The sequence below is a fragment of the Pleurodeles waltl genome, chromosome 4_2, assembly GCF_031143425.1.
Source record: "Pleurodeles waltl isolate 20211129_DDA chromosome 4_2, aPleWal1.hap1.20221129, whole genome shotgun sequence".
Classification (NCBI taxonomy): Eukaryota; Metazoa; Chordata; class Amphibia; order Caudata; family Salamandridae; genus Pleurodeles; species Pleurodeles waltl.
This window is the reverse complement of record NC_090443.1, coordinates 837,468,515-837,490,887: the sequence shown is the minus strand read 5'-3', so window position 1 is coordinate 837,490,887 and position 22,373 is coordinate 837,468,515. Positions and strand designations below refer to the sequence as shown.

The window sequence follows — 22,373 nt, the reverse complement described above, 5'->3', positions numbered from 1 at the left end:
GAGCGTCATTTTTTTGCGTGAACGCCTTCCTTGCGTTAATGAGATGCAAGGAAGGCGTTCCCGTCTAAAAAAATGACGGCGACGCAAATGCGTCGTATTTATACTCCCGGGCAAAAATCACGCCCGGGAGGTGGCGGGTCAAAAAACCCCGCATTTGCGCCACTTTTTAACGCCTGGGTCAGGGTAGGCGTTAAGGGGCCTGTGGGCTCAAAATGAGCCCACAGGTGCCCTCCCCTGCCCCCAGGGACCCCCCCTGCCACCCCTGCCCACCCCAGGAGGACACCCAAGGATGGAGGGACCCACCCCAGGGACATTCAGGTAAGTTCACGTAAGTATAATTTTTTATATTTTTCAATTTTTTTGGGGTGGCATAGGGGGGCCTTATTTGTGCCCCCCTACATGCCACTATGCCCAATGACCATGCCCAGGGGACAGAAGTCCCCTGGGCATGGCCATTGGGCAAGGGGGCATGACTCCTGTCTTTACTAAGACAGGAGTCATTTAAATGGCGTCTGGGCGTAGAAAAAATGGCGCAAATCGGGTTAAGACGATTTTTTTAGCGTCAACCCGACTTGCGCCATTTTAAGACGCCCTAGCGCCATTTTCCCCCTACGCCGGCGCTGCCTGGTCTACGTGGTTTTTTTCCACGCACACCAGGCAGCGCCGGTCTGCTTGCGCCGGCTAACGCCATTCCATAAATACGGCGCCCGCATGGTGCTTCGGAATGGCGTTAGACGGCGCTAAATTTTTTGACGCTAAACTGCGTTAGCGCAGTTTAGCGTCAAAAAGTATAAATATGGGCCCAAGGCCCGTATTTATACTCCGTTTGCGCCGAATTAGCGTCGTTTTTTTCGACGCAAATTCGGCGCAAAACTAACGCCATATTTATACTTTGGCGTTAGACGCGTCTAGCGCCAAAGTATGGGCAAAGAGCGTCATTTTTTTGCGTGAACGCCTTCCTTGCGTTAATGAGATGCAAGGAAGGCGTTCCCGTCTAAAAAAATGACGGCGACGCAAATGCGTCGTATTTATACTCCCGGGCAAAAATCACGCCCGGGAGGTGGCGGGTCAAAAAACCCCGCATTTGCGCCACTTTTTAACGCCTGGGTCAGGGTAGGCGTTAAGGGGCCTGTGGGCTCAAAATGAGCCCACAGGTGCCCTCCCCTGCCCCCAGTGACCCCCCCTGCCACCCCTGCCCAACCCAGGAGGACACCCAAGGATGGAGGGAACCACCCCAGGGACATTCAGGTAAGTTCACGTAAGTATAATTTTTAATATTTTTAAATTTTTTTGGGGTGGCATAGGGGGGCCTTATTTGTGCCCCCCTACATGCCACTATGCCCAATGACCATGCCCAGGGGACAGAAGTCCCCTGGGCATGGCCATTGGGCAAGGGGGCATGACTCCTGTCTTTACTAAGACAGGAGTCATTTAAATGGCGTCTGGGCGTCGAAAAAATGGCGCAAATCGGGTTAAGATGATTTTTTTAGCGTCAACCCGACTTGCGCCATTTTAAGACGCCCTAGCGCCATTTTCCCCCTACGCCGGCGCTGCCTGGTCTACGTGGTTTTTTTCCACGCACACCAGGCAGCGCCGGTCTGCTTGCGCCGGCTAACGCCATTCCATAAATACGGCGCCCGCATGGCGCTTCGGAATGGCGTTAGACGGCGCTAAATTTTTTGACGCTAAACTGCGTTAGCGCAGTTTAGCGTCAAAAAGTATAAATATGGGCCCAAGTACTGGCCTTACAACAGGCAATATGATGTTCTAGAGTAAAGGTATTCACTTTTAAAGTAGCAACAAAAATGAATAGAATTGCCGATTTTGAAATAGCAGTGTTGTGAGCCTTAGAAATCAGGAAAATTATTTGAAGACTCATACCACTGTGGTTATGAGATTCCGACAGAATTGGGAGGGTTGCCACCGACATTTAACAAGATACTTATCTGTAAGACTTGTTTCAAAGCTTAGTACCTTTAAAAAATTCACACGATTACATTCCTGTACCATACATTAACAGGTAACAGAAATCCTTGGTTTACTCATTATCATGCGATACTGTGGTACCCTACAGATGTAAAGATCGACTAATCCTGTATTATTTTTCTCAAGAAGGCATATCCTTTTACTCAAGGAACAGTGGGAGAGCTCTGCCAAAAACACTGTGCTGCAAAACCATTGCTGTAGGTTATGACACTTGATGGAACTTTCATTAGCTTTTAATCGTGCTCAAGGAGAAAATAGCATATTTAGAGAAGGCGGAAAATAGAACTTCAAATACATTTTAAAGCTTAGCATCTCATTTAAGCAAAGGCACTTATGTAAGGCTTTTTTACTTTCCAGTTGCCGAGATCTGTCTCCCAAACTTGTGTGGCCCAAGCTGTGGCTGTTAGGGCTATTGTGTATGGTTTGTTCCTTATCTCTGATAGCACTCTGTGTTTCAGACATTTGACAGTGCTCCTCCCTGGCTGTCGCTGTGGCAACATCTGCTTTTCCAGTATTGATAGTTTGAATTTTGATGAAATGCAAAAGAGTCTGTCATTGGGAGGCACCATTTTTTAAATCAAATGCAAAGTTGTTTGCCCTCTAAAGTCCTATCCTTGCCTTCTGGTTTTGTTCAGCTGAGGTGATCCACTGGTGTTCACTTTGCCTTGCAGATATTCTGTGTAACAAGAGCTATGTTGGTCTTTCACTCTCTTGATTAATAATCTAAAAGCCAGATTTTATGTTCTCAGTTCTGATTTTGTGCTGTGTAATCATCCTGAAGGGACTGAAGTGCTAGAAGTACTAGTCACATTGCTTGAGCTCATGAATGCTGATGTGGAGATTCTTTTCTCGAGTGGACAAAATAGGTCTTATAGTCATTTGCGTTAGATGAACCTCTTACTGCGTAACGATTTGTCTGTGCTCAGCACTAAATGCGACTGGCCACCGACCACGGGAGCACCGCCAACAGGCTGGCGGTGCTCCAACGAGCATTCTGACCGGTCAGAAGCGGAAAGTCAGCGGTCTCCCGCCGACTTTCCGCTGCTCGTGTGAATCCTCCATGGCTGCGGAGCGTGCTCCGCAGCCATGAGGATTCCGACCCCCCCTACCGCCATCCTGTTCATGGCGGGAAAGCCGCCATGAACAGGATGGCGGTAGGGGGGGTCGCGGGGCCCCTGCCGTGCCCATGCCAATGGCATGGGCACGGCAGGGGCCCCCGTAAGAGGGCCCCGCAAAGTATTTCAGTGTCTGCGTTGCAGACACTGAAATACGCGACGGGTGCCACTGCACCCGTCGCACCTTCCCACTCCGCCGGCTCGATTACGAGCCGGCATCCTCGTGGGAAGGTCGTTTTCCCCTGGGCTGGCGGGCTGTTTTTCAGCAACCGCCCGCCAGCCCAGGGGAAAACTTGTAATACCCGCCGCGGTCTTTTGACCGCGGCGCGGTATTTCGGAGGGGGGAATTCTGGCGGGCGGCCTCCGCCACCCGCCAACATTGGAATGACCCCCTATGTCTTTTATAAACACTTCTGCACCTAGGGGGCACTATAAGCATACGAGGGCTAGTATAAATAGAGGGACGTATAAATATTGTAATTATGTCTTTAGAACTGGAACTGAAGATGAGTCTGGTCACTGAGTTTTAGAGAATTTTCATTGTTTTCAACTGAATGCTGTTTCCAAGTTATTGTACATTGTTTGGCATTCCTACTTTTTTCCAAGTAATTTTGATAAAGTTTTGTGTACTCCAACAGTTTACTGAGAGATATCACAATAATTGGGTTAACATGGGCCTTTAATCCATTATAGCAACCAGTTGTACTACATGTGTTATGGTACTGTCAAGCAAGTTTGAGTATTTAACATAGATGTGAGAAGGATCATATAAAAGCTAACCAGTGAGGTGAGCTTAGGTTTGCTTTGCCAAGAATACAATTACAGTACAGGCAAGGGCCCAAACGGAGTATGAGGCAAGTTTCTAACTGATGAGAACCTAGTAGGCTGGGATGATGTTCAGAGGATAATAGTGGTGATTAATTTGATACATACATTATTTTGTGGTGCTTGGTCATGGGGGCCACCAGTAGAGGGCTTTACTAGTGTTGAGGTAGGATATGGGCCTAGGGGGAAAGTGGGGCCTTTCAGATCTATTAGAACAGGACATGAAAAAGGTAATTGCAATCATTAAGATCTAGTCACTGGGAGTGCCATGAGAGCCATCCATAGTGTGTCCACTCACCATTAATGGGGCGTTTGTGAAGGCCACATGCTCCCTCTCTGTGAAAGACCGCTCCCTCAGCCCCCATCTAGTATAGGAGATCCTTCCCCCATTTGTATGAAATGGGGGCAGGACTGACCTCCATTTGCTGGTGATGTCTTGTTTAGCAGGCAAAAGTACCAAATCTAGAAAGTGCAAGTCAGTTTTAGTTTTTTTCAGCCATTCCAAACAACAAGACTCCAATGACATTAGTTTCAGGAGTCCCGTTAACTCAGCTTCCCGTAGAAGGACTCCCGACCAGAAGGGTGACAATTTCGGCATTCCCGCAGCATGTGACAAAAGTTTGCAGATATAGTCCCACAGTTGGTGCAGACCGCTTTGGCCATGGGGAACGCACAGTTAATTTATGATGGGGAAGGTAAGCTCTATGGAGGATGAGGAAATGAATTAGTTTGGAACAAGCAATGCTTATTAGCTTGCTTTGGTGATCCAGGGCCTTGGCCCATTCTTTGTCATGCAACACTCTAAGGAATTCGAGTTCCTAAGTTTCTTGGTGTGATTGTAGTGGGAGTTGGATGTGGGCCAGGATCACCTTATAGAGCCAAATGACGAATCTCTGCCAATTTCCCATAGTTTATATGGACTATACCAATGTGTGGGTCTCCGGTTACTTATCAGTAATTGCCCACCTGGCTCGGAGGAGTTGTTGTATTGAGCCGTATGTCAAAAATTGGTTGTTGTATAACCCAAACTGTTCGGCAAGCAAGAGAAATGTCATAAGTTGCGCATGGCCATTTATTAAAAAGCAACCTGACCCCTGACTGACAGGAGCAGACCCTCCTAAAAGCCCACCAGCTCTCTCAGGGCCATAATCACTCTAGTAAGACTGCCTACTGGTACAAATTTCTAGTAACAGATTCCTCAACTTTGTAATATTCCCCAGGCCTCAGACTGGATCCAAAAACTTTTCAGAAGTGAGCCAGTAGGTGGCACCGTGCAACTCCACTCTGATTCCGTTCTGCTCCCGAAATGTCACGTAGAGCCTATATGAGTGCCACCAGCACATGCTGTCAGTTTCTTTCTTTCCATGCCACCAGACACAGATATGGAGCTCCCTCTCATCTCCTTTTGAGAATTACCTCGATCAAAAGATTTTTTCCTTCGCGCAAGGGCCATATCTCTTGCAAAAATCGCAGGTTGTAAGCCCTTTAAGTGCTGTCTAAAACAAATGTCTTCCTCAGGTCTTCATCAGATTTGCCTGTGGTGCCTGGGTTTGGGCCACAACTCTAAGGCCTGCAGTGACTGCTTGTCGATTAACTTGAAAGCCTTACGAGACCTTGATGTCAAAGTCTATATTGCCAAACACCAAAAGACTCTGCGACTAGACCGTCCAAAGTGAAAGTTTGTTCCCAGTCCAGTTCGAGATCCAAAAGTCGCATGAGACAATCTAGAAGTCGGTCTTCCTCTCAATCAAAGTTGCTGGGTAAACCAAAAGAAAAAGACACAGGAAACCTAAGATGGCCTCTTGTGCCACTCCCTCTTCCCTGAGAAGGCTCAGTGCAGCGCCTTACTTCTGAATCTCGCCCCACATCCTGAGTTTCCGAGGCCATCTACCACTCCTAAACAGTTCAAAGATTTCCTTAAGGCCATGCTCTGACTTTATAGATCCTTGCCAACTCCCTCTCGCACATCTGCAGGCCTCTGACAGGTTCACCCTGGGCGCCACCTGGACCCTGCGAGCCCTCAACGTCATCTCCGGGTCCTGTCCTGACTGTCTCCAGCACTACACCAGTTTCAGGCACTTCAATACTGATGCCGACTCCACTGACACTAGAAGATGCGACTCTGTTGAAGCCTCCTTTAGAGCAGGAACAAAACCAGAGACCAGCCAGCCCTTAGAGTATAAAGAAAGACAATTTAATATGTGCGTGGGAACTGATGGCTTCAAGAGGCCAAGTTCAAGCAGTCCGAATTGCGGAACTCCAATACAATCTTTTATGCATGAAGACCACAAAAATGTGAAAATAAATCATCCAATCAGAACAACAGAGAGGTAATTTCTTCATCAAGTACATCGTATGATGTTGAACAGGTGATGGATGGTGTTACACATATATTAGGCATCTATCCAATCACAGTGGAACAACATTTCATGATGGCAGCATGATACAAGATGATCACAAGCATGACCCGCACAATTCCCAGACGACTGGGACTTTCCAAGCGACACCAAAACAGTTTCTTCATAACCTTTCCTCAGACCTATGTGGACATTCAGATGTCTGTCGCTGGGTGAATGAAGCAATGTATGTTGCGTGAGGTGTCTCTTTGATGCAATCCTTGCATTACAAGCGGTCTGTCAGGGTTAATTTAGTAAAGGTCATCCAACCTTTTACATATGTTTTTCAGGCCTGTCAGCATTGAGTATCACAGGATGAAGTCAGGCCTGTAAATAAATAATAAAATGGATTCATTAGCCAGTTTCCACAACTCCAGTTTTCCTTTCTGATGCTGTGTGGATGCCAGTCTGACCTTACCCAAGGTCATACTTCACCGCTTTTTAGACCTCATTCCTCTGCGTGATCTGCCTCCATAATGACAAATGAACACCTTGCATTTAATGTTCAGACAAAGACTATGATGAAGGTGACGAGATTGGTCAACCATTTTACAAGGATTGTTGGTATGGCAACCTGCAAGAGGCTAGTGGCCTTAATACTTCCCCTGAAGCAGGACTCCATTTACCCTCTTGGTCAGCCCCTGAGGATAATGCTCCCGATGCCTTGGTTGTTATGCTCTGAACGCAGAAGCCCTAGACTTTCAGCTCTTCACTTTGGAGATCAAGACTAAGGTTCTTACAAAGGTCCTCCATCCAGGGCAAACGTCCAGTGAGCCCCTCCTACCTTTTAACAAGGCCCTTACGGATACTTTGTTAGGGGCATGGCCCAACACTTTCTTGGGCCCCCGGTAAACAGCCAGCTTGCACTACACCACTGCCCAGCTCCAGATCACCCGCCATTTTTATCTCAGAACCCTTCCCCTTAAATTATGGTGGTACAGGTGCCTACACGCAAGACTTCCCCCAGCATATTCCCAACTAATAGGGAGTCAAAACAGTGGAGAGGTTCGGGAAAAGAGAAGTTTTATTTAACAGCCTGGCACTTTGATCAGTAAATACCAACTGCCTGTTGGGACACTATTCCTATGCCCTCTTGGATTCGGTAGCTCAAGTGATCCCAGGAGTTCCTGAAGATCTCCGAACAGTTCTCATCCAGACATTACCGGAAAGTTGTGACGCTATCAACTTTGCAATTCATTTTGGTTGGGACACTACCAATTCCATTGGGTGACATTGATACCATTGTCTGAATTTCCCATCACATTTTGCTGCAGTTCACAGGTTTTTTGCTTGATAATTTAGTCGTCCCTCATGGACCCACCAGTTTCAGAACAGGCATTCTCTACTCTTGAGTGGTTCGAGAAGAACAGGGTCACAGCACAATTCCTGACCTAATCTTCCCCACGTCGCCAGCCACATCAGCCCAACTGCTCCTTTCACATTTTTGGAAGAGGTAGCCCATACAGTCAGCCAATCCAACCCTCCCAAGGCACCCAACGTTTTGCCATCGAGGCTGTGGTGCCCACCACCCTAGTAATAAAGGCCACTGGACCTCTGAGTCCACCACCCCCTCACTCCCCTGCTACATCCCCACCTGCCATTTTGCATGTCCTTAGTGGAGCACAGCCACCCAATGGGAGTCAGTATCCGATGATTCCTGCTGGATTGGCAGACCACAACATTGTACAGGTAGGTCCTGAAAATTGTTCAGCAAGGATATACCCTGCTTTTCATTCTCTTGCTGCCACAACATTCCACCGTCGCCCAATGATTGACAGAGGGCCATCTCTCACTTTTGCAGCAGGAAAACAGTCCTTGTGGCCAAGGGGTCAGTTGACAGAGTGCATCTTCAAGTAGTACGATGTATGTGTTATTCCTGCTACTTTCTGATGCCCAAAAAGGACAGAGGCCTTTTTCATATTTTAGATTCACGCCCTCTCGACGCTTTCCTCCAGAAGATGAAATTCAAAATGCCCTCCTTGGCCCAGGCCTTATCGCCCCTTGATCCTGAAGACTGGTGGCTTTGGACCTGCATAAAGACTACTTCCATATACCTGTCCTGCAGGCCCATCAGTGCTACCTGCGATTCATGATGTACACAACCATTTTCAGTTCACTGTGCTCTGCTTTGGTCTCAACAGCTCCCCTCAGATGTTCTCAAAAGTGCTGGTAGTGGTAGCAGCACACCTTCAGAGATCAGGGGTGCCAGTCTTCCTCTACTTCGGTCATTGGCTGTTGAAGGTGAACTCGTCCCAGGCAGTCCTCAACCACCTCCAGACTACAGCGAATCTCCTGTCATGTTTGAGGTTCACTTTCCACATCCCATTCTGGACACTGTTCCGTTTTGTGCCTTTCCCTCTGGAAAGAGAGTTCAGGGCATTCAGGCTATGATCCTGATCTTTCAGTCTCTTTCATGGATTTCAGTGAGGTCAACTCTGAAGCTGCTAGGACAGATGGCCTCCTGCATTCTCTTGGTTGAGCACACCACATAGCATATTTGGACACTGCAGTGGGAAGAAGTCTCAGTGGGCCTACCTTTGAGGGGACCTCTCCAACCATGTTCCGTTTTCGGAGGAGACTGCAAAAGATCTGCCATGATGGTTATTGAATCAGCAGCAGTTGTCTCTCCCTTCCCCACCATGAGCTCACATTTATGCCAGATGCGTTGCTTCTAGTTTGTGATGGTCATTTGGGAGTGGCAGAGATGAGAGGCTGCTGGTATCTGGTGCTTCTGGAGCTTGGTGGCTTTGAGAGCCTTCTTTGCATCCATCAAGGGGGACTGGTTCAAGTGCTCACGACAACATCACCACATGTGGTACTGCAACATACAGGATGAGGTCATAGACCCTGCAGTTCCTTAAATGGTTGAACCACCAACAAATTTTCCATGTGGCGAATCACCTGGCAGGCTTTATAAATGCCAGGGACGATGAAGTTAGTCATCAATGCCTAGCGCATCACGTAGCATATTTGTGCACGCCATGCAGCATATTTGGTCTCTGCAGTGGGATCTAAAGTCTCAGTGGGCCCAACTTTGAGGGGACCTCTCCGACCATGTTCTGTTTTCGGAGGAGACTGCAAAAGATCTGAGATGATGGTTATTGGATCAGCAGCAAATGTCTCTCCCTTCCCATCCATCAAGGGGAGACTGGTTCAGGTGCTCACGGACAGCATCACTGCATGGTGTACTGCAACATGCAGGATGGGGTCATAGACACTGCAGTTCTGGAAATGACTGGACCGCTAAGGAATTTTCCTGATGATGAATCACCTGGCAGGCTCTTTAAATGCCAGGGCTGATGAACTTAGCCATCAATACCTAGCGCATCATGAGTGACAGTTACACCGGAGGTGACGCAATGTCTCTTCTGCAAATCTGAAGAATCTTGGCTTGATTTCTTTGCCTACGATGAGAACATGCAGTGTCCACCTCAAGGGGAACTTGGGACTTCTTTTTACTTTTCTACTAATACGACTCGTACCCCAACTCTCAAAAAGATCAGGACTGACTGTGCCCAAGTCAACCTGGTGGCTTCAGTTTGGGCACGGAGACTATGGTATCCAGAACTTCTGAGATTGTGCGATGACAGCTCACCATCTTTGACCTTCCTCCAGAAGTGGTTAATGTAATCTTGGCAGCTAGACGGCCCGCCACAAAAGCTGTATATGCCTGTTATTGGAACACATTTGTGGCTTGGTGCAGTACTCAGCAGATAGATGCCCTCCAATCGAAGTAATAAGGTGTTTTGTTATTTGTTCTGGCCCTAGCCAAGCAAATCTTTGCCCTGGGCACAGGTTAAGGGTACCTTTCAACTCTTTTGTGTTTCTTTTGTGGTTGCAGGATCTGCCTTCAGTGTTTAAGTGTTTGGTTATGTGTTTTTAAAAGGGTTACAAAATGTGTTTTCTCCCTCTCCCTTCGCCATGCCACACTGGGACCTTCATTTGGTCCTCAGATTTCTGATGTGCACTCCCTTCAAGCTACTTTACTGCAGCCCCTTGAGGCTCCTAACTTTCAAGACATCATTTTCCCACACAAGCTGGTATTGCAGAGTTTCTGGAAGCCTTAGCAACCATGCACTTCATATTTTGGTGGTCTGCACAGGCCGGTGCGCCTTCAGGCACTGTGGGTTCTGGCGGTGCCTCTATAGGTTCCCTGCCAGCGGGATCCCCCTACAGCCCTCCCACCCCCAGCGTCAGTAGGGCCCCTTAGTGCCACAGGTGGATCCAAACAGGTGCCAGTCATACCACCTCAACCTTTCCTGATGCTAGTCCCAAGGTCAATGCTCCTGGTGCCCTCAGTTGGAGCCATTCCCATTCTCATCTCAATGCCGGCATGGAGCCAGAGGGGCATTGCCCAATGCCGTCTCCAGCACCGACTAGAATCTTGTCCTCCAGAGCCTGAGACCTGTTCCTTCAGACTAGGGCTTCAGGAAGATTGGGAGGAGCCACTGGATCCTGAGGAATACCAGCCCATAGACTCCAACATGGACTGGTGTGAGGAATTGGCGGATGCCAGCTGACTTTACACCTCCCCAGATACTGGCATGGTGTCTCCTCCAGGCTGTGGGTACAGTGGAGGGAACTTCTTTTGCTATAGTGGTGAGGAGGGGGGTCAAGGTCCTGAATCTTAGCCTGCCGTCTGTGGCATTCAAAACTAACATCTTGACAGTGGCGGACATTGAAAGCCTTTCTACCATTCATCAAGGGAAAGCTAGTGTAAAAACAGGAGATGGTGGGGTTATGGACCCTGTGCCTCTGGACATGACTGGAACATCAGGGCATATACCTAGTGGTTGAACGCCTGGCAGAATCACTGAACGTTTGGACGAAAGAACTCAGCCGAAGCGCACAAAAGGTGTCTCCAACCAGAGATGGTGCAAGGTCTCTTTCAGCAGTGGAGAGAGCCTGGGTTAAATCTCTTTGCCACCACCGAGAATGCATAATATCAGCAGTTCTGCATGCTGGAGTTTCCAAGGCAGTTCTTACTCTGAGATGATTTTCCTCTCTCATGGACGTCAGGCCTCCTGTACACCTACCACTAATACCGCTCCTGCCCAAAGTTCCCAAGAAGATCAGGAATAACAGGTCCTATGTCATCCATGTGGCTCCTGACTGGGCTCAGGAATTTTGTTATCCCAAGCTATTGATCATGGCCATCAGTCCTCCGATTAGGTTGCCTCTTCAGGGGGTCTTCTGTTGCAGCAGCAGGGGAGGGTTCTTCACCCGAACCTGTCAGTGCTCTTCCTTCATGCATTGGAATTGTGTTGTGACAGTTGACAGCTTTCCAGATTCCACCCAAAGCCTGCAATATTATCTCAGCAGCCAGGCATCCCTCCACCAAGATGGTATATGCTTGCCGCTGGGGCAAGCTTGTGTCATGGTTTGCAGAACAGGAAGTTGGCCCTGTTTCTGTGCCCCTTTCTCAGATCTGTCTGTTTATTCTTTCTCTTGCCCAGCAGGGCTCTGCTTCAAGGGCTATTTTTATTGCCATCTCCCCCTTCCTACGGTTGCCAGATAAGCCATCACTCTTCAAATCCCCTGTTGTAAACAAGTTTTTGAAAGATCTCTAACATATGTGTACACCTTCATTGTGTTTCATGGCTCAGTGAACCTAAATTTCATGCTTACATTTCTTATGTGCGCTCCCTTTGAGCTGCTACATAACTGTCCTGTCAGGCTCCTCAGCTTTAAAACGGCCTACCTAGTGGTGATAACTTCTGCCCGGAGGGTCAGTGAGCTCCAGGTCTTGTCATTTATGCCTCCATACCGAACCATTATCCCAGACTAGCTAGTTCTTCGGCATTGGAACTTCCTTTCTGCCGAAAGTTGTCACTCCCTTTCATGTAGGCCATTCCATCACACTGCCTACATTTTATGCTCTGCCGCATCCGTCTAGGGAAGAGGAGCTACTCCATTGACTGGACCCAAAAAGAGCACTGTTGTTCTACTTTGACCTCACAAATGATTTTTGGGTAGACGACCAACTCTTTGTGCAGTATGTCGGAGCCAAGAAGGGACAGGCTGTGCAGAAACAGACTATCTCCTGATGGATCGTGCTCTGCATTAAAATCTGCAACGTACTGACCAAGAAGTAACCCCTTGAGGATTTGCGTGCACATTCCACCAGAGCTAAGACTATGACCACTGCGTTAGCATGCAAAGCTCCTGTCCTGGATATCTGCCAGGCAGCAATGTGGGCTTCTCTGCACACGTTCACCAAGTACTATGCCTGGACATTCAGGTCTGTCGGTATGGGCACTTTGCCAGTTTGGTCCTGCAGGACTTTCTAGTATGAATTTGTTTTGGAAACCCACCTCCTAGGAGGTATTGCTTGTGTATCTATTCCAAGGTAAGGAATCTGCTGCTAGAAGTCTCTATCGGATGAACAAGTTATTTACTTTTGGTAATGCCTTATCTGATAGAGACTCTGGGGGTCATTCTGACCCTGGCGGTAATTACCGCCATGGCGGAGGTCGGCGGTAGCACCGCCAACAGGCTGGCGGTGCACCGCTGGGCATTCTGACCGCGGCGGTTCAGCCGCGGCCAGAAACGGAAAGTCGGCGGTGTACCGCCGACTTCCCGCTGCCCTTGAGAATCCTCCATGGCGGCGGAGCGCGCTCCGCCGCCATGGGGATTCTGACACCCCCTACCGCCATCCGGTTCCTGGCGGTTCTCCCGCCAGGAACAGGATGGCGGTAGGGGGTGCCGCGGGGCCCCTGGGGGCCCCTGCAGTGCCCATGCCAATGGCATGGGCACTGCAGGGGCCCCCGTAAGAGGGCCCCATGAAGAATTTCAGTGTCTGCTTTGCAGACACTGAAATTCGCGACGGGTGCAACTGCACCCGTCGCACCTTCCCACTCTGCCGGCTCCATTCTGAGCCGGCGTCCTCGTGGGAAGGGTGTTTCCCGCTGGGCTGGCGGGCGGACTTTCGGCGGTCGCCCGCCGGCCCAGTGGGAAAGCCAGAATGACCGCCGCGGTCTTTTGACCGCGGAGCGGTCTTTCGGCGGGAACCGCTTGGCGGGCGGCGACCGCCGTCCGCCGCGGTCAGAATCACCCCCTCTGTCTAGCCTCAGATTCTTTACCGACCCACTCATCCTCTGAGCTCTGCAAACAAATTTCTAGGGGCAATTTTGTTCACCTATTAGTGCCCTAGGTTTCCACAGCAGTGGTCAGTGTTCTTTGTGGCTCCGCACTCCTGGTGTGGAAAGTCATGAAAAGAAACTGATGTCAGAACGCCAGGGTTGAAGCCTATAAAGACACCACACATGTCACTTCTGACGTAGACGACACCACTCAGAGCCAAACGCTGCTACCTATGGGCTTATAGAGGTACTCAACACGAAAAATGTCCAGATCCAGTATGATGCCTGGGAATGATTCTAAGGTAACGAATCTTCAGCTAGATAGAGACTCTACCAGATAAGGTGATACTGAAGGTAAATAACATGTTTTTACAGTTTGTATAGAGAAAGGATATGGGGTGATAGGAGGTTTGGTCTGGGGGTCCTTTTCTGTCTTCAGTCATTACTTTCAAAGCTTCTAACTGCACTAGTGGGTAGGCGGATGAACCTTCATTTTCCGCAAAGTAAGCACAGATAATGTCTTTTGTGGCGTCTGCGAAGAGAGGTGAGGAGGGTGTCCGGTTGGCAGCGACACATGGGTATCAGTGAGAGGGTCTTTCTCTAGTGTAAGCAAAGGAGCAGATGGTTGTGGTTGAAAGGGATGGGACCTGTCTAAGTCTGTTTGGAGGACACAATTAAAATCGCCTCAGAGTATCCATGGGATGTGAGCCCAGGGTGCAAGCAGCCTGGATAGGCGTTGGAGAAAAAGTAATTGATATTTGCTGCCTAAGTCGGACCTGGGGGTTGCCATCAAGGAGACCCCGGAGGAGGAGGTACCTGCTCTCCTTTTCAAGGTTGTGAGCAGGTTACAAATGAGGTTCCCACTTTGAGCCAAATGAGCGCCCCCTTCTAGTGGAGGCCGAGGAGACGACTGTGAAGAATTGGCTTCTTCATTTTCTCTGGAGATGAGACCCCCTTCCTTCAGTGTTATGTCGAGTTCCTAGATTAGGGCTATTGTTACCCCTCGTCTTTTAAGTTAAGAAAGTTCTTGTATTGCTTATACGGGGTTTCCATCCCCTAAATGTTTATTTCATAATGGAAAAATGCAGTGGATGGGGTTCCTGCATAGGATGGGTAGTAAAGTAGTGATGCTTCCAAGTGGCCAAGTGGCCACATAGAAAGGCACTTGGCTGAGGATCAAAGCACAGCCTGTGCAAGGAATGATGACCATCCTACAAATCATTCTAAACAACACAGCTTAAACCATAGGGCCAAAAGAAACAGTAATTCCAAGTGCAGAGGACAATATGCAGACTGTCAAAACCAATGTAGGGGAGTAACTCACTTCTTTCAGTGTGTTGCGGTAGAGTGAGAAGCAGGCTGAAGCAGGCTGAGCTCCATAAACTATAGAAAAGTGTAGGGAGCAGGACCTCAAGGATATTAGGAGACGATGACTATACCAAGCATTAGTTCAATAAGAGTTCACCCAGTAAGCTACAGACAATATGAGACCCCTTCAGAGTTGGGGCAAATGGGGACACCAAGCCATGACCAAAAGAAGTTGTCTGCTGAGAGGGTCAGATTTGCCTCAGTCAGACAATGAGAAAGTTTCTTGTTCTGGGACTTCTAAGGATGATTTTAGTGGTCCATGAGATGCTGGCAGTCCTCAGCCTCTGTCCCTCCACCCCCCCTTGGGTGCTCACCTTCAGATAGAGGCCCTGTAAGCAGAGGAAGCGCATGCATCACCACAAAGTCCAGAGTCCCGTCAGGAGAGCAGCATGTCCCAGGAGGGAACCCCAGAGCTGGTCCAAGGCATTGAAGCGCCCGATGTGCCAATGAGTCAGTTGAGCTGCATAGGTGAATACCTGCCTCCCCTGCCTCTCCCCCCAAGTCACTTCTATTCAGCACATTTTAGTCACCTAAACTGTGGTGTCATAGGAGCATATAAATCACAAATCAAACATAGAAGAGAAAAGGCTAGGAAAGCTATATCCCTGTCAGTACCCACAAATGTCCCAACCATTAACAGTTGTAGTGAATCCTCAAACTTGAATACAAAAACAGTCTCACAATTCAACCCCCTAGCCAAGACAGCCAACTCACTTTCACAATCTAACAAAGATAGAGTGCTAGCAAGTGAGTTGAAAGTGAGTTGGCTGTCTTAGCTAGAGAGTTGAATAGTGAGGCTGCTTTTGTAATCAGGTATGTAGATTCACTGCAACTGTTAATGGTTGGGATATTTGTGGGTATTGACAGGGCTCTATCTTCCCTAGCCTTTTCTCTTCTATGCCATGTAGACTGGTTCAGAATTGTCTGTGCCACACAACTCATTATGAATTTTCACTTTAGTATTTGGCTTCTGGGATTTGCAACATTGCTCACCCCTCCTCAATTCTCAGGATTTCTTTTCTGTTAGGTACCATTGTGCCTGCCAAATTCTCACAGGTAGAGAAGGCTAAAATGTTTGTGCCTACAAAATCAGATTTTCCATCATGTTGTGGAAGAGGATGACGTATCCACAACAGGCCATGTTGATAGTTTGGCCAAATCTAACTACCATTACCCTCATCTTCTTAAACATTCTGCTATCTATCTCATTTTGGTTTCCTCTCTAGCAAGGGCTCTATCCTTGTTCTCGGTGAAAGATGTAAAGATGCCGGAGGCTTCCTCTTCGACAATTCCTCCATTAAATTTTGCTATGGGCCATGTCTGAAGGCTAGAGGTTCTTAGCATGGCTTGGTAATCTCGTCAGCTCCCTCTTGATTTCCTGGGCTGCCATAATTTCCTCACTAAGAAATGTGACACTGTGATAAATGTAGTTTGCTGTTGCTCTGAGCCAGTTTTGGAGTGTTGTTTTCCTTATCCATGTAATTGTTTCTTTCTTCCCTACCCTGCCTTTCAATTAGTCTATTCTGGCATTCTGTTGCACACCAATGCTTCACTTTCCCACTAATTCTGTCACTGTTGTTGCACTGGTTCTTGCTCCATATCTTTCAGAGTGCCAGTTGCTGGAGAGCTGGTAAGAAAGGTGACAAAGGTCCATAGCAGGCAGCAAAACTGGCAGGAGATGCTTAGCAGTCATGTTGCAGATTGTCTTATGTGACAGAGGAACGTGCAATTTCACTGGAGACATTGCAGATAGTGCATTGGTGTGTGCACTGGTAGGGTTAAACAACCTGCAATATTAATTAGTATCTCTCAATTTGCAAGACAGCACACCATGTCTTTTAATGTTTTGCTAATACGTTTTTGGCACTGTGGCATTTCCTGGCATTCCACCAGAGATCCTTCAGTGGTCAATTAATATATGATGTGTTTTGTCTTTCACCATCCAAGAAGGAAATGTGACTGTTACAAAGTGTTCATCTAGTAGGAGTAACACCATGTTGTAGAGTCTCACTAAACATGAAACTATTGTAATAGCCTAAAGAAGTGCATTCAAGTAGCTTTCTTTTTGATATAAACATTGTAAGAAACAGTACGCATTGATGCAGTGGGCAATAAACCAAATTTTACCAACAATTAAACAGTATACCTTACTTCTTGACAGGTTAAACATGGGGCGTGTCGAGGAGCTACAGCAGCAGATTGAGGATCTTCAGAAAACTTTGCAGGATCAGGGATCTAAATCAGATGGAATGAATGTAAGCACCATGAGCAATTTCACTCCTAATGTAAATTACATTATTGAATTAGATCCAATTTGTATTTACTTGTTTTAAAGCTTCTATATTTTACAGATTATAACCTTCAGAAGCATTTACTTGTGTTGAGAGGCTCGCTTTATATATTTAAAAAAAATCTAAATTATGTCACCAATGCAAAGGGCTATGCATACTACCATACCTTTCCCAAGACCATGCCAACATGAGCAGGCCATGTATACCACTATCTGTTAGGATTGTGAGGTTTGTGGGTAATCCTCCTGGTACATTGGGGGTATTAGTCAAAGTATTTTCCTGTGAAATATGTACATTCTTCTTAAATCATATGCCTTGCTTTTTTTTACCAAGACTCAATGGCTGCAACATATTCATTTCATACTCTAGATAAGCCTCTCTCCCTTATTCCTCAGATTAGTGCCATTATACTTTCCTGCTTTATTTATTCCAAACGTAGAAAACACTTCCACTTGTTGATCCCATTCACCTCCTTTTTCATTTCTCCTTTGTTGGATTGCACTTGTGTTGTGTAGCTCATTTTTCATTTTGAGTTCCAGTGCTCTGTATCTCCTTTATGAATTCTCTTTCTTGGATTATTCTTTTGTGGCTTATTTTGTTCTCCAAATCAGTAAACTCCAGCCTATTCAGAACTTGACCATTCACCTTATTTGTGGTTTAAGTTCATTCTATCTAAGGTTCTCCCCATTTTTTGCACTGTTTTTCTGTTCAGACTTTTGTTGCCTTCACACCCCATAGCACCCAGATGAATTGTATTAGTATCTGCATGCCCAGAAGTTTCATCAATTCATATGGCTCTATTTCTTGACTTTTTGCAGGAGCAGGATCAGTTGTTACTCATCCAACTTGTAGTCAATTCCCCATTTGACATTACCATCAAGACCTGATTAAAATTAGCTCGGTTTTTCGATTGTTTATTGATAGTCAGTTATCCTTTGCCCATTTCTACATATCATAGATGGATCCTTAAATCTCTGGTTATCTTGTCTGATAAGGTTATTGAATGAAAGTACCAGCTGAATGTCTGCAGCATATGTTAGAAACCCCACTCACTTGGCTTAGAATGCCTTTTCTTCACATAAATATTACAAAACCACCATGGACAGTTCAGATCTCTGAAGGACACTCATAATGCTTTCCTTGGGTCAGGAACCAGTCAGATTGCACTTAGGAGGCCCTCCTATATAAGAATAATTTACGCCAAAGAGTCTTTGATCCAAACCCCTGTCATCCTTTTTACTTTATTCTTCAAGCTGCTGTGATCTGCATTATCTAAATAGGTAGGCACTTAGAGCAGCATCAGCAGTGCTGTTGCCATCAAATCTGCTACCCCTTAAAGTTGTTGCCTTATATCAATTAGCAAAGTTACGGCCCCACAACTTAGCCTGAACCTTGCATTTAACTTAGGAGCCCATTTGTTTCCACATACTGTTTTAACTGCAGTGCTACAACTTTCTCCATGATTTTACATAGGAATGTGGCACCTACTATGGTGTAAAAGCTTACCTGATTTGCAGGGTCCAGTGAATGCTTTTCAAGCGTTGATGTTTGACTCCCTGACCCCATTTTTGAAAGGTTCATCATTTTACAAGGGCTGCACTCCTTTAGTCTAAAGGTTTTCATCACCCTGTATGGTGTTTATGTTTGCAATAACAGATTTCAGGTCCTCTGGCAGGACTAGTCTTTACCCCAGTTAAAAAAATTAGCCACCTCCTCTAACTCCCATGATGCCCACTTGCCCTTCCTACTATCTTATGTGTTACGCTCCTCGGGTTAGGGATGGCTCCTATCCCCGCTCCATATTACTTTTATTCTGAAAGAGCTTCTAGCTAACTATAAGCTTACTTAATGATGTAACTAAATGTTAGAATTTAGGATAGTTTTTTAGTGCTGTTGTGCGCTTGAGATATACAAGTAGTGTAATCGTGATTTGTTTACCATTACTATAGTGTACCTACGCTCAGCTTTTAGTCCATTGGCCATGGCTTGTAACTGCTTCCTTTGTATTAATGTCTTTGCATTGTTGCAGTCCAAAATGTGGCTTCAAGACAAGGGATCTGTTGGTATCCATTCTTTTAAAGGGTCTTGTTTTCTCCTCTGGTCAGAGTCCCTAAGTAAAGCTAAATCTTCCACACTAGTTGTTTTGAAGTTATTGTATACATTTGTGAGTCCTACCATCGGGTTCATATGAGGGGTATTATCTAGGAAATCTAACGGCAACTCAACATTTTGAACCTTAAGTTAAGATCTTATTTTTTCACTATCATATGGGCATGCTGGTGTAGGGCCATATGTGTTCTCTCTCTGACACTCTTTATGAGGACATAGTCCCTAAGCAGGATATAGACACACACATGCATGGTAATGAACTACTTGAGTTGAAAGCTTACCAATAGCTTGAAGAGGAGACTGTTTAATCCAGATATTAAAAACGCCTATTATGATCTATTCAGGTATTAAAAAAGCCTATTATGAAAAACTGGCACTTATGTTCAGTAACTAATTTCAAGAGGTTGGTGTCCACCTGCACCTATGAGCCTGTTGAGGAATACCATCGGCATAGCTGTTTCTGGTGATGTAATATTTTTACAGGATACAAGAACTTCACCAATGTATTTGAGTTTGGGAATTGAGCATTTCTGATTGAGTTTTCTAACCTCAGATAACTGTTTGAATACTTCCTCAGACTGGATCCAGAAACTGTTGAGCAGTACCTCACTGCACTGATGCCATTCCGCTGAGGAACTGATGTTCAGGGGTGCAACTCCCACCATCTGACGTTAGTTCTGTTCTTTCCAAACAACTAGTCCAGATACAGAGCTACCTATTGTTTCTTTTGTGATCCGTTTACCTAAAAAATCCAGGGAGTAAAGGACATGTTTTCTCCCATGAAGACAGGTTTACCACTTGTAGGGACTGTCCCAAGCCACTGTCTGTGATAGATTCCTATCACGTTTGCCTGTAGTGTGTGGAGATGGGTCACGAATCCAAGGCCTGCAGTGATTGTGTGTTGAAGAGTCCGAAGGCCATTTGGGACATCAAGACATCAGGAAGCATCGCAAGACTTTGGGACTGGTCCAAGTCTAAGGGTCGGTCTATGTTCCATTCCTGTCCAGAGGTCAGTCCAGAGGTCGATCGTCATTTCACTGCAAATCCTCTGGTAACTCGAAGAAATTATCATAAAAAAATCCAATCGAGACACAGCCCCTTCCCACCACTCTTGTACACCTGAGAAGATGCAAGCGCATTGTCTTGCCTCTCAGTCTCACTCCCAAAGTCGGTCGGTCGACCGCAGAGCACATCCTGGCACAAGTGTTTCCTGAGCCATCTGCCACACAGTGGGCATCCAACAGTTCTGCGAGGCCACGTTGCGACTCTTTGGATTCCATCTGATTCCTCAGGTGACCTGCTGGTCCTATGAAGCCAAAAAGCCCTCCGTCTGTGATACCGTCAGCGGGTTCCCCCTTGGGACCCTTAGCGCCAGTTGGATTCCCCAAACCCATCATCAGGGCTACTTCCGATGCCTTTCCCAACTCCAACTACTGCTCCATGTTACACGCTGAACGCTAGAATATTGATGCAGATGCAGACTCCATCAATGCCAGAGGAGTACGCACAACCCATTGTGCTGTCTGTCTGAGAGTTGGTTCTTGCTTCACCTGGACCAAGGTTGCGCTCAGTGCCTATTGAGCCACAATTTTTGACCATTCTTGCTGACCCGTTTAAGATCCCAATTTTGCAGGAAAGGACTCGTACACTACATTCTTTGTTTGGAATGGACTTTGATAGTGACCATGATGCAGAAGATGAGTTTGGACAATTTTATTATGCAGAAAAGTGTATGGGGACTTTCTGGATACAAGTGGGTGGCCTTGATACCTCTGTCGACTCTGGGGTAGTTTCATCCCCAGGCCCTGCCACTGAGGAAATCGCCTCCTTCGTAATGATTAGACAGAGAGGGGCTGAGTTTCTCGATCTCCAACTTCCAACTTCCAACTTTGGAGATCGAACAAACGTCCTTACTAAAGTTCTTAGGCCAGGGCAGACTAATTCTGAGGCTCTATTGCCCTTCAATGAGGCCCTCACTGATGTCCTCTTAAGAGCCTGTGAGCCTGGGCCAAATGTTGCTCTGGTCCCATGGTGAATTGCCAGATTGCATAAAGCTAGCATCCTGCCTCTGGCTACCCTGCTTTTTTGACTCAACACCCTTGCCCTGAGAGCTTAGTGGTGCAAGCTCCCACCAGCAGTACAAACCCTCATTTCTTCTCAACTATTCCCCCAGTTTCGAAGTCTAGGAGAGGGTGACCTTTGGGAAGTGGGTATCTTCCTTCACACATTTGGCTCTCTGGTAAGTAAATGCCAATTGCCTTTTTGACTGTTGTTCCCATGCTCTCTGGGACTCTGTAGCTCTGTCATTCCTGGGGTCCCTGACGACCTTCATCAAGTACTGACAAAAGTCTTAAAAGATGGGGTTGATGCTGCTAAGTTTACCATCCACTGTGACTAGGATACCCAGGATACCACAGATTCAATAGGCTGGTGCTTTGGTACTAACATTGCTATTCATCACCAAACCAGGATGAGTTCCATGGGTTTCTCCAGCAATGCTCAGTCATCTTGAATTGACATGCCTTCTAAGTGTGATCACTTTTTTGGGGTTATAGCAGGCTTTACCCTGGAGCATTTCAAGGGCAGCAGGGCTGATGCCTAGCTGATCACTAGTGCCAGTTGCTCCTGGAGGTGGCACCAACTCTCTTCCACGAATGAGATGAACCTTGGCTAGATCTTTTCCCCACCACAGAGAACACTCAGTGTCAGGAATTCTGTGGATTAGAGTTTCTAAGGCATCTCTCACTAGGAGGTGTATGTGAGGAAATACCTTCTGTTTGCAGGTTCACCCCCACTTTTTGTTTCTTGATGTGGTTCGTGACTCATAATTTTCATGGTCTCTGCTAAACAGACCCAGGGCCAGTGCTCTTGACCACCCAAACTTTGAATGTATTATTGGTTACACCTAACTGACATGACGTAACTTACATATAAGGCCTTAGTACATGGTACTATGTGTACCAAGGGACTGATAGATAAGTGTCACTTATGGCCTGCAACACTGATTGTGCCACCATCAGGCTGAAAAAGGCAAATATGACACAGACTGCCATTGCAGCCTGGGAGGGCAGTTTTACCCTTCCAACTTGGCTGCCATTCAAAGCAGTGGCACAGCTGAAACCTTCATTTTCACTACTTTCAAGTCACTCCTAAAAGAGACCTGTGATACCCAGCAGACAGGGTTCAAGATAGTACAAAGTG

At 46.8% G+C, this 22,373-nt stretch overlaps 1 protein-coding gene across 1 annotated transcript in view; it reads left to right on the top strand.

The window, feature by feature from the left end:
* Nucleotides 1-22,373, top strand: part of HOOK1 (hook microtubule tethering protein 1) — a 921,358-nt gene that overhangs the window by 668,394 nt on the left and 230,591 nt on the right. Inside the window, exon 16 of the mRNA XM_069232567.1 lies at nt 16,934-17,027. Coding sequence (XP_069088668.1) covers nt 16,934-17,027 — 94 coding nt within the window. The remainder of the gene's footprint in view (nt 1-16,933; nt 17,028-22,373) is intronic.